This window comes from Dermacentor variabilis, chromosome 6 (genome assembly GCF_050947875.1).
Source record: "Dermacentor variabilis isolate Ectoservices chromosome 6, ASM5094787v1, whole genome shotgun sequence".
Classification (NCBI taxonomy): Eukaryota; Metazoa; Arthropoda; class Arachnida; order Ixodida; family Ixodidae; genus Dermacentor; species Dermacentor variabilis.
Window position 1 is genome coordinate 144,564,318 of NC_134573.1, and position 15,665 is coordinate 144,579,982.

General features: G+C 44.4%; 1 protein-coding gene across 4 annotated transcripts in view; it reads left to right on the top strand.

Annotated features, from left to right (window-relative positions):
• The window catches only part of Moe (moesin), a 151,042-nt gene that overhangs the window by 122,997 nt on the left and 12,380 nt on the right, over positions 1 to 15,665 (top strand). For 3 of the 4 annotated variants that reach the window (XM_075696114.1, XM_075696113.1, XM_075696115.1), the window contains exons 4-12: positions 732 to 827; positions 1,228 to 1,332; positions 4,732 to 4,901; positions 6,263 to 6,346; positions 6,454 to 6,600; positions 8,077 to 8,173; positions 8,997 to 9,160; positions 11,175 to 11,525; positions 12,749 to 12,954. In XM_075696114.1, coding sequence (XP_075552229.1) covers positions 732 to 827; positions 1,228 to 1,332; positions 4,732 to 4,901; positions 6,263 to 6,346; positions 6,454 to 6,600; positions 8,077 to 8,173; positions 8,997 to 9,160; positions 11,175 to 11,525; positions 12,749 to 12,954 — 1,420 coding nt within the window. The remainder of the gene's footprint in view (positions 1 to 731; positions 828 to 1,227; positions 1,333 to 4,731; positions 4,902 to 6,262; positions 6,347 to 6,453; positions 6,601 to 8,076; positions 8,174 to 8,996; positions 9,161 to 11,174; positions 11,526 to 12,748; positions 12,955 to 15,665) is intronic. The other variant, XM_075696116.1, reaches the window with a different exon arrangement.

The following is a 15,665-nucleotide window of genomic DNA, read 5'->3' on the forward strand; positions in this document are numbered from 1 at the left end:
TATTGTAGTAAGCCCAGTGATACTTGATGTGTGAAGGTATTTTCGAGAGAAAACTTATGATTTTCATGCATGTTTGTTTTGAGACAGCTTATTGTGCTACCTGCCGTGGTTGCTCAGTGGCTATGGTGTCGGGCTGCTGAGCACGATGTCGCGGGATCAAACCCCGGCCGCGGCGGCTGTATTTCGATGGGGGCTAAAGGTGAAAACACCTATGTACTTAGATTTATGTGCACGTTTAAAGAACCCCAGGTGGTCAAAATTTCCGGAGTCCTCCACTACGGTGTCCCTCATAATCAGAAAGTGGTTCTAGCGCATAAAACGCCATAATTTTTAAAAATTAATTGTGCTGCTTGATACACGTGTTGGAAACCAGAGTGTGTATTTGGTGGTACACTGCAATGTCCAATCTTTGCATACAACTAATACCTTTAAATTTTAATGCCACGATGAGTGCAAAATGCAGAAACACTTGTGTACCACCCGTCAGGTGCACATTAAAGAACGCCATGTCATCAGAATTAATTGCAAGCCCCGAACTACGGTATGCCTCATCGGGGCATGGTTGTGGCACATTAAACTCCAGAATTGAATTTATAGGTATTTCTGTCCTTGTTGCACAACACATGAATAGCATTTGATGTTTTTTTTTTGGCATTGGGTTGGTTTGTGTCAATAGATTATCCAGTTGACCACATATGAAACTTCAGTTACAAGATTTCTTTGTTTTGCAGGTGGTGAAGACAATAGGCCTTCGAGAGATCTGGTTTTTTGGCCTCCAGTACACTGATAACAAGGGCTATATCACATGGCTCAAGCTGAACAAAAAGGTAAACTCAGCCTCAACTCTGACGGCCTGTGATCGAAGAGCAGCTTCACAGTTAGTGTGAATGTGAAAGTTTTCTGTAGCCATAAATCACATCGCCTAAGTTACATTTTTGTCTGTTGTCTCATGCCTCGTGCTAAACAGAATCATTTGAAGGCAAAGCATCTTGCCAACTTCTGTTCCCACTGTAACTTCCCTGGTGGCCTGGCATTCCACTCCTGACTGCAGTAGCCACATTCCATGGAGGGCGGCTGAGATTGAGAACCTGGGCAGGCCAAATTATTCCTGATCCCTCAGCCATGTCATTTTCCATAGCTGTAGAGGAATTTTTTGGGGGGGGCGATAAATGCTGTCAGTTACAAGCACTTCATTAGTTAAGCATTTGCTATCAAATTCTTTCCCAGGTGCTCAGTCAAGACGTGAAGAAGGAAAACCCCTTGCTCTTCAAATTCCGTGCCAAATTCTACCCAGAAGACGTCGCAGAGGAACTGATCCAAGAAATCACCCAGGTAAGACATTTGATCTCGTTTGTCTCGTTGGCACAACATGGTCCACCTACATTGTATCGAACCTGCTTTGACAATACGTTGCGAGCCTGGCATTAGCCTATGTGCGTCCAATGTTGTTGCAATAAGTGGGAAGTAATATTGCCACACTTTGTGCACAAACCATGATGGCTTAGTGGCTAGGGCGGCGGGCTGCCGAGTGCAGGGTCGTTCAATTCCGACTGGTAGCAGCCGTATTCCAGTGGAAGCAGAATGCAACAACTAATGCACTGAGATTTACATGGTAGTGAAGAACTACAAGTGGTCAACATTAGTGGGAAAGTGCCCCCTCATTTTATGTTAAGGCAGAGTTCGTACACCTCCTTGAAATTCTTGAAAAACCATTGAAATTGGAGATTCAGGGGCCCTTAATAAAAACCCCTTGAAAATAAATGTGCTCCTTGAAACATTCAAAATAACAAACTTCGCATAGGGGCTATGCTATGGACACTTCCTATTGGGAAACAAACAGTATTTTTCATTCTATGTGTAGAAATATGGTTTGTTTTGCCCTCCAGAATTTCGGCCTTTATCATCCTTGAAATCCTTGTCCTTCAAGTTTTCACCGAATCAGCATGAACCCTGTAAAGGTTCTTGGCACAATTTCACTTGTCTGACCACTAGGGAGGGAGAGAGAGACGGAGATCAAACATCTTTATTGAAAAGTCCCTGCTAGATTTGAAAGGGCAACAGGGGGGCTGGGAGGCTGGTCCAGTAAAGCTTCCCTCTCCATTGGACTCAGGCCAGGCCTTGAACCGGGCTGGCGTCCTCCGCCAGCTGGACAGCCCAGAGCTGGTATTCTGGGCATTTGCTGAGCAGTATAGGCTCCCACTGTGCAGGGATATTTATTTTAGCATTGTGGTTTATGCCGTGTATGATATTGTTTAGAGCTGACGGGCATACCGATGTAATGTGATGGTGGTCTGCACGAGGTGTATTGCACGTCTTACAGTGTGACGAGTGTGGTTCTGGGTGTTTTCGGTGCACGAGTAGTGGTGCAGGGAAGGTGCTTGTTTGTAGAAGTCTCCATATAGCAGCTTTGTTTAACCAGGGAACATGTCAACATTTTGTTGCCGTTACAAATGCGCAAACTTCCCAAACTATGCGAATGCTCTTTGTTTCAGGGCTCAAAATTATCCGGTCTCTGCTTGACTTTTGTGCTGCTGCATTCGAAAGTGATGCGATAGGATACGTTGAAGTGAAAGAGTGCACCAAGGCAATGCACCATTTTAGAATATCGGTGAACGGAAAGTGAAATGCTACAACCATTGAATTTATTGAAAACATTCTTTTGCAGCCAACTTTTTGTTTTAAAAGCCACTCTTACTTTTAGAGAAAGGAGGTTTGGTGAGCCTATGAAATATTGAGGCTGGTGGTGATGCCATTTAATGTTACCGCACCAGCTCACCTTGACTTTTTGAATTTTGACAGCGTCTGCTCAGGCCTAGTTAAATTGTAATTGGTAAAGATGGGAAACACTGTATTCCAAAGGAGGCAGACAAGTTTGGAAAGGTATCTCAACTTTTGCCGAGCCACAAAAGACAAAATGTGAAGAAATGCATCGGAATCCGTGAATTCAACAGTCAGTCACCGAGCTTTCAGCGCAATATTCAAAAACAAGCTTTGAGTTTCATTTTATCGCCTCTTAAGAGATCTTACTTTGAAATTAACGAAGATGAGCTTTCAAGAGAACACTTTATTTGTCTAAACTGAATGTAACTTTAGTGTCCCCTCAATTTTGAGTTCTCTCAAGGGAGGACGCAGGTCTTAGTAAGCTGAAATTCATGAAAATAAGATTTTCAGAAAACTTGTTTTGGGCATCTGCAATGTTTAATTTACGCAGTTTCAATGTGCGAGTGAGAAGTCTGATTTGAAAATGCATTTTATTGGTCAAATGCACACTGACCACTCGATTTCAGGTGATGTGTCTAGATGGCTAAATATTTTTTCATGTGCTACCTGCATTCAGACTTATGCTTGTGGTTGTACAGTGGTCATAGGGTTTGCAGGGTGGGCTCATGGCATTGTCCATGCTTGCTCAACTTTTAAAAAAATCACCGCTTCAGCACTCCGTACAGATGGTTAAGCAAAGCTGAAACGTGCGGCGCCGATGTTTATCACTGGGTTAATCCGAACGGTTCACTAAACGACGGCTTGGTAGGCCGCATGAGCCTGTTCTTTTGTCCGGTCTGCAGCATCGGCACAGTTTAGACGAGCTTGTTCCCGGTTCTGCTTGCGGCATTGCTGATCAAAAGCTGCCTGCTCCTTAGGAGTATGACGTGTGGCCTACCCATTTTGGAGCCGGAGGAGCTGTTGCGTGCGCGCTTGGCTGCGATGGAGAGCAACATCAATACTGGCGCAGCTAATCCAACACCACCTAGATAGCACAAGGCCTTTTCACTTCGATCCATGTCATGTTACCTGGCTAGACTGTCATAGAATCTAAAGGCGATGCTCCCGAACAGGCAAGTGATTTTGCCATCACTGCTTTCATCACGCGAACCTTGTCAATGGAAATTTTGGGCCAGGTAGCGTGACGTAATGGATTGGAGTAAACAGGCCTTGTTCTGTTTAGGTGTCGTTGGCTAATCGCATGCCTCTTTCTATTTCCGCGCATGTGCATTGGGTTGCGCCGGAGAAATTTTTGGCATACAGGTGAGCGACAGAAGGATAGACGGATGAATCGGCTAGCCATATACAGCTTCGCCGTAAAAGGCTATGATGGCAAGTTTTGCGCCTGAATTTTGCATTTCATGGTAATCTGTGGGCGTCCCACTGCAAGCCGCCAAAATTTAAGCACATTACGTGAAGTAGAAAATTTCTACGCTTCATTTTGTCGCAGTGGAATTGCGAAGCAGTCTGGGGATGCTGATTGGTGATGAAGTAGTGTTCTGCTTGGTCACTGTGCAGTGTATGCATCATTTCGTTCTTGCATGTGTGTCTTGCAGGTCAGCCTGAGATAGTTCCTACAGGTGTTCACTGACTTTTGTTTTTAATGTGAAAGCAAGAGAAGTTCGGGCACAGTGGAATGACAATGCATTTGCTGCACCGCTGGGTGCCAGAGCATGCAGAGTAAGAATCTAGTACAGCGCAGAACACTTTTGGAGTGGACACATCAGTGGCCTTGCACTTCTTGGCATCGCATAAGCCATGCCAAAATTGTTGGTGTTCAGGGGGAGTGGCTTAGCAGTTTCCAAATTTCAATTTCAGGTGAAAATGTGTGCAAAGGGCCCACATTTTGCAGTGTACATAACCATATTGGCTCCTCTACTGTGTTTCAATGATAGACTGAGCATAGTTAGATGACCGTGCATGTTGTGGCCCCTTTAAGTGCCGCAAATTTGATCACCTTGTGCTCCGCAGCGCCTCTTCTACTTGCAAGTCAAGAGCGTCATTTTGACCGACGAGATCTACTGCCCACCAGAAACGTCAGTCCTCTTGGCCTCCTATGCAGTGCAGGCTAAATATGGAAACTACTGCCCAGACATCCACAAGCCAGGCTGTCTAGCCAATGACAGGCTGTTGCCTCAGAGGTGTGTATACACCGCTTTGTGCTTGTATTAAGACTTGGAGCGACACTATAGTAGTTGAAGACTCATTTGCACATGTTTCCTCTATTAATAGTCGATAGCGATTCCTGTGAAGTGTGTTGTCATCACATTGAACATGGCTGCTTGCTGTATGTTATTGCGCTGCTAACATTTTCTCTTTCCTTCCCATGCGAAAATTGGCCACCTTTTGAAGGTTTTAGTAACAATTTTGTTTTTATAGTATCATGGTCACAACGTCATGCTATATATCAAATGGAAGATATATAGTTATACTTCTCAAAGATATTAATTCTCAACACAACTGTTAGGTTGTAAATGTAATATTTGCTAAAAGAAGCTTTATTGAAAAATGGATAGAACTTTAGCATTGTTGTGTTAATATGAAAAGAAGAAAAAAAGGAAAACATCTGAAATAGTGTTTTCACATCAATTGGCTATAACACAGGAAAGTTTCAACATACTAGGTTATAAGGAACATGAGTTTCAAAAACAAATTTCCTGCCTTGTGGTTCTGAGTCTCCTTTGTTGTCTGAACTAGTCTTACCAATTTCATTCATCCTGGGGGTTGCTGTTGCTGGATGCATCCAAACTATCACAAGAGGACCCAACAGAATTGCAAGAATGTTCGCGCGAAGCTCCGGCAACTGAAGCATCTATCATCTGTGCGATCAAACGATGCAAACTGCGCTCTTTGTACCGCTGTTAAAGCTTGCTACCACTTGGAAAAACAACTATGCAGAAAACAAAGCTTTAGTTCTTAGAAAATAAATTGGATGGCGTAGCAAATCTGTAGGAGTGCCCGCAGTCTTAAATTTTTGTGTGGGGTATGGGAAGCCATGCTCTACGAGCATGGTAAGGGAACGGGTAAAATTTCTTGCACGATTGTTGGCCATCAATTGATGAGTTCGTGATTTGACTTCGCAAATGTGTAATGGTTGCTACTAATTATGCAGAATTTGAGGGAATCGTCTAAATGTTTGCACGATTAAAGATTCACCTGAAAACAACTTACCCCAAAAATAGCCAGAAAAGATTTTTCAGTGCATTTGCTGTATGCAGATGATTGCATGCAACCAGGTTAATCTGCATTTTGCCCGTTATCATGGCGTTGTTGTAGGACATTTCGTCCGGTGCTTGTACCAAGCCTGTATTTCCTGGGGACTTTTAACTGAAATTCATCACTCTCTGCTACACAAATAATTGCTACTTTCTTCGTTGTTGTCACAGCCTGGTACTCGGCTCACCTAATTGCTGCCCTTTCAGCGTAGAATTTGTGAACTCGTAATTGCTGATCCGTTAGAATGAATATTTCCACGTCTAAAAATGACCTTTCTTCTTCTCAGGGTTATGGATCAGCACAAGCTGACCAAGGAGCAGTGGGACGAGAGGATAACCAACTGGTGGGCAGAGCACAAGGAACTTCACAGGTGAGCTCTATTGCGAAAGTGTTGAGATTGACTCAACCAGGCTTCCGAAAGAAATGTGACCTTAATATACCAAGTTTATCTCCTTGACGTGGTGTGCCTCTGTGTAGGGATGATGCTATGATGGAATACCTAAAGATTGCCCAGGACTTGGAAATGTACGGCGTCAACTACTTCGAGATCAAGAACAAAAAGGGCACTGACCTCTGGCTTGGTGTCGATGCCCTTGGCCTCAACATCTATGAGAAGGACGACAAGTGAGTCTTTGTTAGACATCTGTGAATAGTGATAAACTTTTCATGGTGTTTAGTAATTGAATCGTTAAGAGCAGTGAATGCTGTGGCAGGGAGCCACGTATAAGAAATTGAGGATCTATTTTAGCTGGCATTTCGTTGAAAAGAGCTATCACTGTGTGTAGATGGCAACACAGCTTTAGTACACTATGGCCCAACATTAAAGGGAACATCTGAATAGGATGCTAGCACTGGTTACTGCTCTGTAAACTGGAATGTAGGTTGACCCCTGGCTTTGAGGCAAATAAAATTTTAAAAAAAATTTATTCGGTGTCAATTCGCCCATTTGTCGTCGAAAACTGCACCATGAACTGTCGGTATTCCTTTCCGGGGACAGCAGCTGGGCCCTTCTGAATTCCCACACTTCAGTGTAGTCCAGAGCATTTGTTGTGCAGGACTAGACACGTGCAATTTTGCAGTTGGTCTCTGGGCATCCTTGGGTTGCTGCCAGCCATTGACTTTTTTTTTTCCTCTTATATAGCAGCGTCAGGTTTCCCATGCAGTGTTAGCAGACTGCGCTGGCCACGAGACTACTTCTGTGGTGCCAACTTGACCCAGTTGATAGTCGTACTTCCGCCGCAGCCTTGTTACAAAGCACTAAATGCTCTTCGTAATAAGATTGCAGCTCTTTTTGCTCGTGCAACTCCTTCGATGAAGTCTCGCCTTTCCACTTAGTGAAGTGGCGCATTCATGAGCGAATTCCATCACTTTTTCAATTCAGTAAATCGAATCTAGTATTACTAGGAGAGCTTGTGCACGGTGTTAGCAAAGAAGCCCCACCATGGCACCCCTTCAAGCTCGGTATGAACAATGCAGCAGCTGCAAAATTGACTTTTCAGTGAAGCTCGACAGTTGCACTATCTTATTTTCTGTCCGTGGAAACCCTAAAATGGTGCAGTGCCAACATGCCCCTGTTTGCTTCTGTGTGTTCCATCACAGTTCTGAAATGCAGCATGAAAATCAAGCACGTTTGTGCAGAGTCTGCGAAGTTGTCAGTGGCAACAAATGTGGCGACAATCTCTCTAGTTTCTGTCCTGTAATAGCCAAACAGCTGAAGTTGGCAGACCACTATATAAGATGAGGGAGTACTTTTAAACAATTTTTTTTTTGGTGAGGACCTCTTTCTCATTTTTACAGTGCTCATATAAGTCGACCTAATGCATCATATCAGGCGCAGACTCTTTAATACTTCTTGAATGATGTAAAATTGGATACCAAATCTGTGTTTAAATGTGGACCACCACATTGTACATAGCTTTGGTGTCCTCATAGCTATAAAGGCATTATCAGCAGCCAAGAAGGCACAAATTAAGGTGCTACATGTGGGATGGAAAGTGGCTACAGTACTGCAGTGCATTGTGATCCTGCATTACTATGGACGTATCGATAAGGTGCACCTGTCAATGCTAATTAGTATGCTTCAAATTTTTTGAATCGCAGGCTCACACCCAAGATTGGTTTCCCTTGGAGCGAGATCAGAAACATCTCTTTCAATGACAGGAAGTTTGTCATCAAGCCCATTGACAAGAAGGCTCCCGTGAGTTTTTCCTGTGGAAATCAAAAAGAACGTCTGATTACATAGTGACCTCTGAAGTTGATTGGTTAGTCATGGTCTGCTCACATAAATCTTGCAGCTGCTACTTTTTGTACTTTTCGATCCCAAGTATGTGAGAAATAACAATCTTCCTACCAATAGAAATTAGTGTTTATCTGATTCAAAAGTGCACCCAGCTTTTATGGGTGCAAAGTAAGAAACTAATGTGCATTTAAATTAAACGTGAACTTTATTTTAAAAGGAAAAAAAGGTTCCCTTGCCTCCAATGTTTGCAATCTGAAAAAGATAAAATCTGTTGTATTTACGTTCAGAATTCAGATTGATTCATTTAACATTCGTCATCGTTGCTGTATGACAACTACTTGTCATTGCCTAAAGATGGCACGGTAAACTGTGTGGTCCACTGCTATTCCACATTTCTTGGAATGCCTTGCCTCTACAAACCGCTTCGCCAATTTGTCTTGCTACAGTGCTCAGAATGCCAAGACATGTGACATAGCGGTTTCCACCTAGCTTAGTTTGTAAAAGACGAAAAAAAAACTTCGTTCATATGAGCTTTCATAATCAAACTGCCACATTGTCATTGCCAGGTTACACGGCCCCTTTTGTTGCCATCTTGTGGTGACAGACTCGCTGTGATTGTAGGTCATTGCCGGCACTTAAAAGTAACGCACATAAAATTTTCTAACCCTCTTTCAGGGGTGTAAAATGTGCACATTGTAAGCAAAGCCAGTGGTGTAGCAACATGTACTGCACCAAAGCAGGGGTGGCCACATCACATGCGTTCGTGCTTTCTGCGTTGCAGGACTTTGTGTTCTTCGCCCCCCGGCTGCGGATCAACAAGCGCATCCTGGCGTTGTGCATGGGCAACCACGAACTCTACATGAGGCGCCGAAAGCCCGACACCATTGAGGTGCAACAGATGAAGGCACAGGCTCAAGAGGAGAAACTGGCCCGCAAGCAGGAAAGGTAAGGATTTTTCTTAGTCCTTCGCACTTAGCCCTTTGTTTACAGGCAACCTAAAACCCTAGGGGCAACATACCAGAAAACTTTCTTTCTTGCCGAGTTTCCGGCTAAATGTCTTCAGCCAACACTGAATGACAGTCACTAAGCGTACTTCCTTGGTTTAGAGCAGGAACGCGAGACAAGGTAAAAGTTTAGCATGCTACTCGCTTTCTTTTGAAAGCACGGTCAGAGGAGACAGACTGGTGCATGATCTCCGGCTGTGCGGTGTCACATATGTGACGTAAAGCAAATGAAATGTACACCTGTAGTTCACATCTAGGACAAGAGTTGTCTACGAATTGCAAATGAAGCCTTAGGTGGCTTTGGGTGAAGCCTACTTCCTTTTCTGCATGGGTTTTCCCCCCTATTGCTGAAGTTTCTCCAAAATATTTATTTTTGATTATGCTTATTCTCATTGTATTTTGTACACTAGAGAAAAACATCTTTTTCCGGCGTTTATATGAGCCTTCGTTAAATGGTTAAGTGTGAAGCTCCAACAGTAGCAATTAAGAGTTATAACACAAGCATATTTCTTTTGACTAATACAGTTAACTTCCATTAACTGAAACCTGGCAAAACCGACGAAATTGATCACATTATCTGGCCGGTCGAATAAAACAATGTGCATAAAAAGAATGGCGAAACATTGATTTTTGGCTGTGTATTTGGCGAACTCTAAAAGAGCTCCCTGGGACTTTCTATGTGCTCAAAGTATAATGACTGAAAGCTCCTAAACAGTGAAAAATTCAACACACCCAATTTTTTAGGGTCGCTATTGGAGTTGTCATAAGGATGAAGCACATGATTGCTGACTGGTGAAGCTTGAATTATCCAGCGGAGGCCAATTTTAGGATCGAAATAACTAAAGTTCGAGCCCGTAAAAATGCATGAGCACCGCCCAGGATCTTCGTTCAGGATCGGATTAACCAAAAAAATCTAACTAGAGTTGATCTAACAGAAGTTTACTGCAGTGCCATCTGAGTTGGTGACAGACGTGCATGGCAGCTTCGGTGCTACCATCCTGCGACTTCAACTAGAGGTCACAGAAGTATAATCATAATAATTTTCTGCCAGTCTGCTGGCACAAAGGTGTTGCAGACTATTATTTAAAAAAAAGGAATTTCTAATGCGATCTATCTATCAATTTAAGTAGTGCCACAGTGTGTAGCACTACCCTGCATGGCCGTGTCTCCAGTGTTCTGGTGCAACTTCCCTTAATTCAACTTTTATGGGACCGGCGAAATTAAGTGAGATGTAGAACACACTGCAGATTCATTTTCGGCTCAATTTTCTTGGAATTAAAGAAAGCCTTGCGTTAGAATTGGGCAAATACTGTAATCAGACATTAAGATATGGTTATGGCTTGAAAATTCTCCTGGGTGGGCTGAAAATGTGCATTGTCAATGGAAGACAACTTTTGTTCTTAAGCTCAACTGAGACAGACGCTGTCACTAATGGGGTTGCTATTAGGGTGAACATAGGGGTCAGGTACATGAGTGCTTACTGGTCAAGTTCAAGTTATCCAGCAAAGGCCTGTTTTAGGATCAAAATGAACTTTAAGCCCAGAGAAATGCGTTGGTCCCTGCTGGGCCTTTGGTCGGCATCAAACTAATAGGAGTCAAATTAATGGAAGTCTACTGTATTCCGTAAATTAATGTTTAGTATGCTTGCATGAATGTAAATGTTTTGGTGAAAGGTAGAGGCTAATAGTAATTAGATTAAAATAATCTTGAAGTGAATAGTTCCAATGGTTGTGGGATTTGCATAAAATCTTGACACAAGTGCCAGATGTCAAATTGTTTTGTGCATCTTTACTGTGTGCTCTGTTGAAGTTGAATGTAAATTCCTCATGTTGCAAGCCAACAAAACCTGATGCGTATAAGCGCCATCAAGTGAAGGTTGTTCACATTTAGCTTCGGCCTGCTTGAATCTTTGATGGGAATGAAATGAAATTGAAGTTCTGTGGTTTTGTTCGCAGGGAGAAGCTTCGCAAGGAGACGGAAGCACGCGAGATGGCCGAGAAGAAGCAGCAGGAGTACGCAGAGCGGCTCCGCCAGATGCAGAGCGAGATGGAGCAGCGGCAGCAGGAGCTGACCACGGCGCGCGACACCATCGTGCGGCTCGAGGAGCAGCTGCGGCAGGTGCAGGCCGCCAAGGAGGAGTTCGAGCGGAAGCAGCGCGAGCTGGAGGACATGATGCGCAAGCTCGAGAACGACAAGCTGATGGAGACTGAGGAGAAGTCCCGCCTCGAGGAGGCCATCCGCGAGAAGCAGATCGAGGTGCAGCGCATGCAGGAGGAGGTCAACACCAAGGACGAGGAGACCCGCAGGTGGGTTCCCACGTCTGCGCAGTTCTTAGATTCGGAGTTGGGGGGGGGGGGGGGGGGGGGCTTTAAGGCTGGGAAGGGGTGGCATCTTTGGGTGGTCAGTTTCGTTAGAGGCAGTTTCACTTTCAAGAGATTTTGTGCGACTTGGCACGGGGCGCGTACGGCCGACAGCATTTCTGGTGCTGTGCTAAGCTTGCCGTCCTTGCGCGGTGCCAAGAGCGCTATTGGCCGTGTGTTTCGATGCATCCAGTGCCAAGCCTAGCATGATCTCATAAAAGTGACGATATCCTCAAATGTCATCGCCCAAGGATACCGCCTCAGTGCTTTGGAACAGGAGTTATAGCGATTCATTATAGATCGTAGGGCTGGTGTAACACAAGGGTTCCCTTTTGCTCGATTCTATTTTCTCATTGCGCACTGTTCACGACCAGCTGATTCGGGTGGTAATGGAAGCGCAGTGTTGCTTCGACCACTGACGAAAGTGCAAGAAGGAATAGAATTTGAATAGAATCGGTACATTATCCCGGTCCTGTAGTTGCAAGAGTTGTCAGTTTTGCTCCTTAGTTCATGTCTGCAGCAGCAGACCAGTTTTGTTGATTTGAATGTTAATCTTGCCTAAATAAACATCAATTTCAAGTCCAGAGCTTGTCCAGTGATCTTCTTTTCGCTAGTTTTGGTGTTTGCTATGTACGAACTGGTCCCACAAGCAATCCTGCGCTAGTGCTGTCCCTGTCATCAGCTGTTTGGCATGCAGGTTATAAAATTGATAGCTTGCAGCTTTAGAAATTCATTGTGTGCCATTGATGCTGTGAAGTCTTGTGCAGAGAGAATGTAGCCGCTTCATTCAGTTTCGTGTTTTGTGCTATGAGCTGTGAGCAGATAGTGGCTCCTGTGTAATCTGTTGTTCTGGTGTTGAAATGCCACTGTGCTTTGGTTCATTGGTACCACGTCTGGAACTATATTATGTTTATGAAATCCCGTGGAAATGTCAGATAGTGCATTGTGTAGTACTGGACGACATAGGCCAACTTGGCGTGCTGTAGTCCTTGCATTTATTCGGGAAGGTGAAGGCGGGGCAGGCACTGCGGCATCCAGCCCTGCCAAGAAAAAAAAAATCATTTTGGTGCTCATGAGCCGAGGTTGACATTTGCAGTAGTGATTGATGCGTGATGAGGGATGGCAGTTATCATAATGCTATGCCTGACGTTGCACATTGTCTGATCTAGGCTCCAGGAAGAAGTGGAGGAGGCCCGCCGGCGGCAGCAGGAAGCTGCAGAGGCGCTGGTGCAGGCGTCGAGCACACCCCAGCACCACCATGTGGCCGAGGCCGAGGACGAGGGCGAGAACGACGAGGAGCTTGCCAACGGGGAACTGGGTAAGCGGGGAAGCTGCAGCAGCGAGGAGGAGCCCGCCTTGCCACTCACTGCCAACGGTAAGCTGCTCTCGAGCGCACTCAGGTCCCCCACGATGCACTGCACAGCTTCGTAGAGTCGCTCTGGTTCTGCACACACATCCACTGAGTGGAACTTGCTCGCTGCATTTCCTGTAAAATTGTGTAGTTTGTTCCCCCGTTCTCTTTTTTTTTCTGAGGTACCTCCTGCTTGCCAATTTGTTGGAATGCAGATGTTTGTGCGTGAAGCTTGCTGAGCCTTGCTGTAATGTTTTTGAATATGCTTTGGACATACATCAAACAAGCCATTAAAGAGCTGTGGAAAAATGCGGGAGCTTGACCTAATGATTGTCAGGTTTCAGACCTTGTGTTAGCAGCCTTTGGACTGTTCGAGCTCCCCTATCCGAAAGCATTGGCACACTATCCTAGAACTTCAAATGCAGGAAAAGTTCATGAGAACTGTTTAGTTTGGCAAAAGCTAGTGGAATATTTTAATGTACTGGCACATATATTATTTGTATGAACTCTCCTACATGCTTCTTGCATGTAAAAGATGAGCCTTGACACTTTCATGACCGCTGGAAAATTGGTAGTTTTTGGGGGGTCTAGGAAATATTTTCTTCCTGCCACTGAAAATGCTTGATGTTAAAGTGTATGGTATCAAACTGTAGAGGAAGGAATTATCTTTCCAACGCTATTAATTTCAAACAACATATTCATTAAATTTGGTATTAAAAACAATATGAAAATAAGAAAATTGTAACAAGAATAAAAAGGATTGATAAAAACATCACTGCTGCTTTGCACAAAATAAAGCTTGAAAAATTTCGAAATATGTATATGGGACACAAGGGCCATATGCAATAATCCTGCAAATATAAGCTATGTATGCGCGAAAATTTCTTTAGATAGGAACGTATTAGCCCCAGTCAAACCGCCACGCGGCACTCCATAGCGCAATGCCAAGGTCCACTCCTGGCCATCTTCGCGCCCAAAACTTCTGTCTGCGCAGCTTGTAGCCATTAATTTCTGTTGTTTCATGGGACGTTCGCACCCTGCAGATAACTGTGGCCTTTAGAACACGCTGGATATGCTTAGATGAATGCGCAACAGTGTTTAAACGCTCCAAGAAGAAAGCAAAAAACACCGGCAGGTGCCTGTTAACGTTCCGGGGCGGTTTGATGCATTTTCGCTGCCCGTACCCAAGTCCGACGTATCAAAGTCGACTTCCAGATCTGTGCTGCTACCATCTGGAAATTTGAGCCCAGAAGCATCAGGATCCGTCAAAACTCGCCGTTTCCGTGGAGCAGCGGCGCACGACGTCGACGCGATCCTCTAAACTGCGAGTGTTCGTAACCCCTACTGCGATGGCACTTTAAAAATCTGTGTGGTGGAAAAGAGAACCGGAAACACAAAAACGAAACTGATAAAATAGTTTCTCTTTAACCCATTAGATGGCGCTAGCTGTCCATAAGTGCCCGGAGAGCGCTAAAACCCTCAGTAACATGCTATTGATGGGAATAGGCGCAGTCACGAAAGTGTTAACGAGTAGGAAGGTTGGGAAATGCTTAGGAGACACCTTAATTTGATACGTTATTGTGGCATTACTTGACAGTGAAATTTTCTGATGTTGTGTAGCTAGCTGTAAGGCTAGGTATAATGCCAGGGTTAAACTGGCCTGGGTGACATGAACGAAGAGAGCCAATGCATCAGAATGTCGCGATGCCCTGACCTACTGGCTACAGAAACTAAAACGGGCTACTAGAAAGGTATCGTAGTAAATTATTTAGGGTGCTACGACGCTTGACATTAATTTTTCTACGGCTGAGACTCTGGACCTTCATTTCATGGAAAAAAATAATTAGGAAAATTTTGTCAGTAGGCTTTGTAGAGCGCTGCCATTGTAGTCAGAGCATTGGGCTCCAACCTGTCAGACCTGAGAGCCCCATTGGACGGCCCTTGCCGTCCTGTCAACGTGTGACATAAAAGGCAGGGGCAGCTTGATAAGCCACTGACTTTGATTCAGCTTGAGTTGATGCCTATAAATGAGGTTGTGTGTGATGCACGAGCACTCATTGGAACATATTGTTGAAGCGTGTGTTACCCACTGTTAAGCCTTATACTCCTAACAAAGGGAGTGATTGTCTAGGCTTGTGCAAATATGAATTTTTTGGCTTGAATCGAATGGTTGGAATAGTTGTGGGGATTTGCATAGAGCCTTGCCGCAACCACCATAAGCGGACAAATATTAGAAAAGGGTTCTTGCATAGGATATCAGTTACATCTCGGGGAACAGTTTACCTTCAGTGCTGTCATTCAGATGTTTTCGTACAAATGTGCAAGTTCTACAATCCTTGACGCCAGCAGTACAGATTTGTCAAAACACCAGCTCAGCATTGTGGTTCAGTTTGCATAGTTGTACAGTCGAACCCGGCTATATCGAACTCGCAAAAAAACTCCTATCAGTTCGATATAGAGCATAATTCGATATAAGCCTGCTTAATAATTGGATGTCATAAAAGCACATACCATTTATAAAATCACTTTATTGATTAAACTAGCTTAGTTTCGCACGAAATAGTCCTGCATTTTCTTCTGCTTTGGCAATTTCGCTGCCTGCGACGCACGCACTTTTCCACATTAAGGAGTCGGAGCAGCTGAGGCCGCAACTTTCCGCATTCGCGCAGAAGCACCGGACTATTGCGAGCGCACCAATCCTTTCGGAGGATGTGGGACCGTCGTTGCTTTCCTCA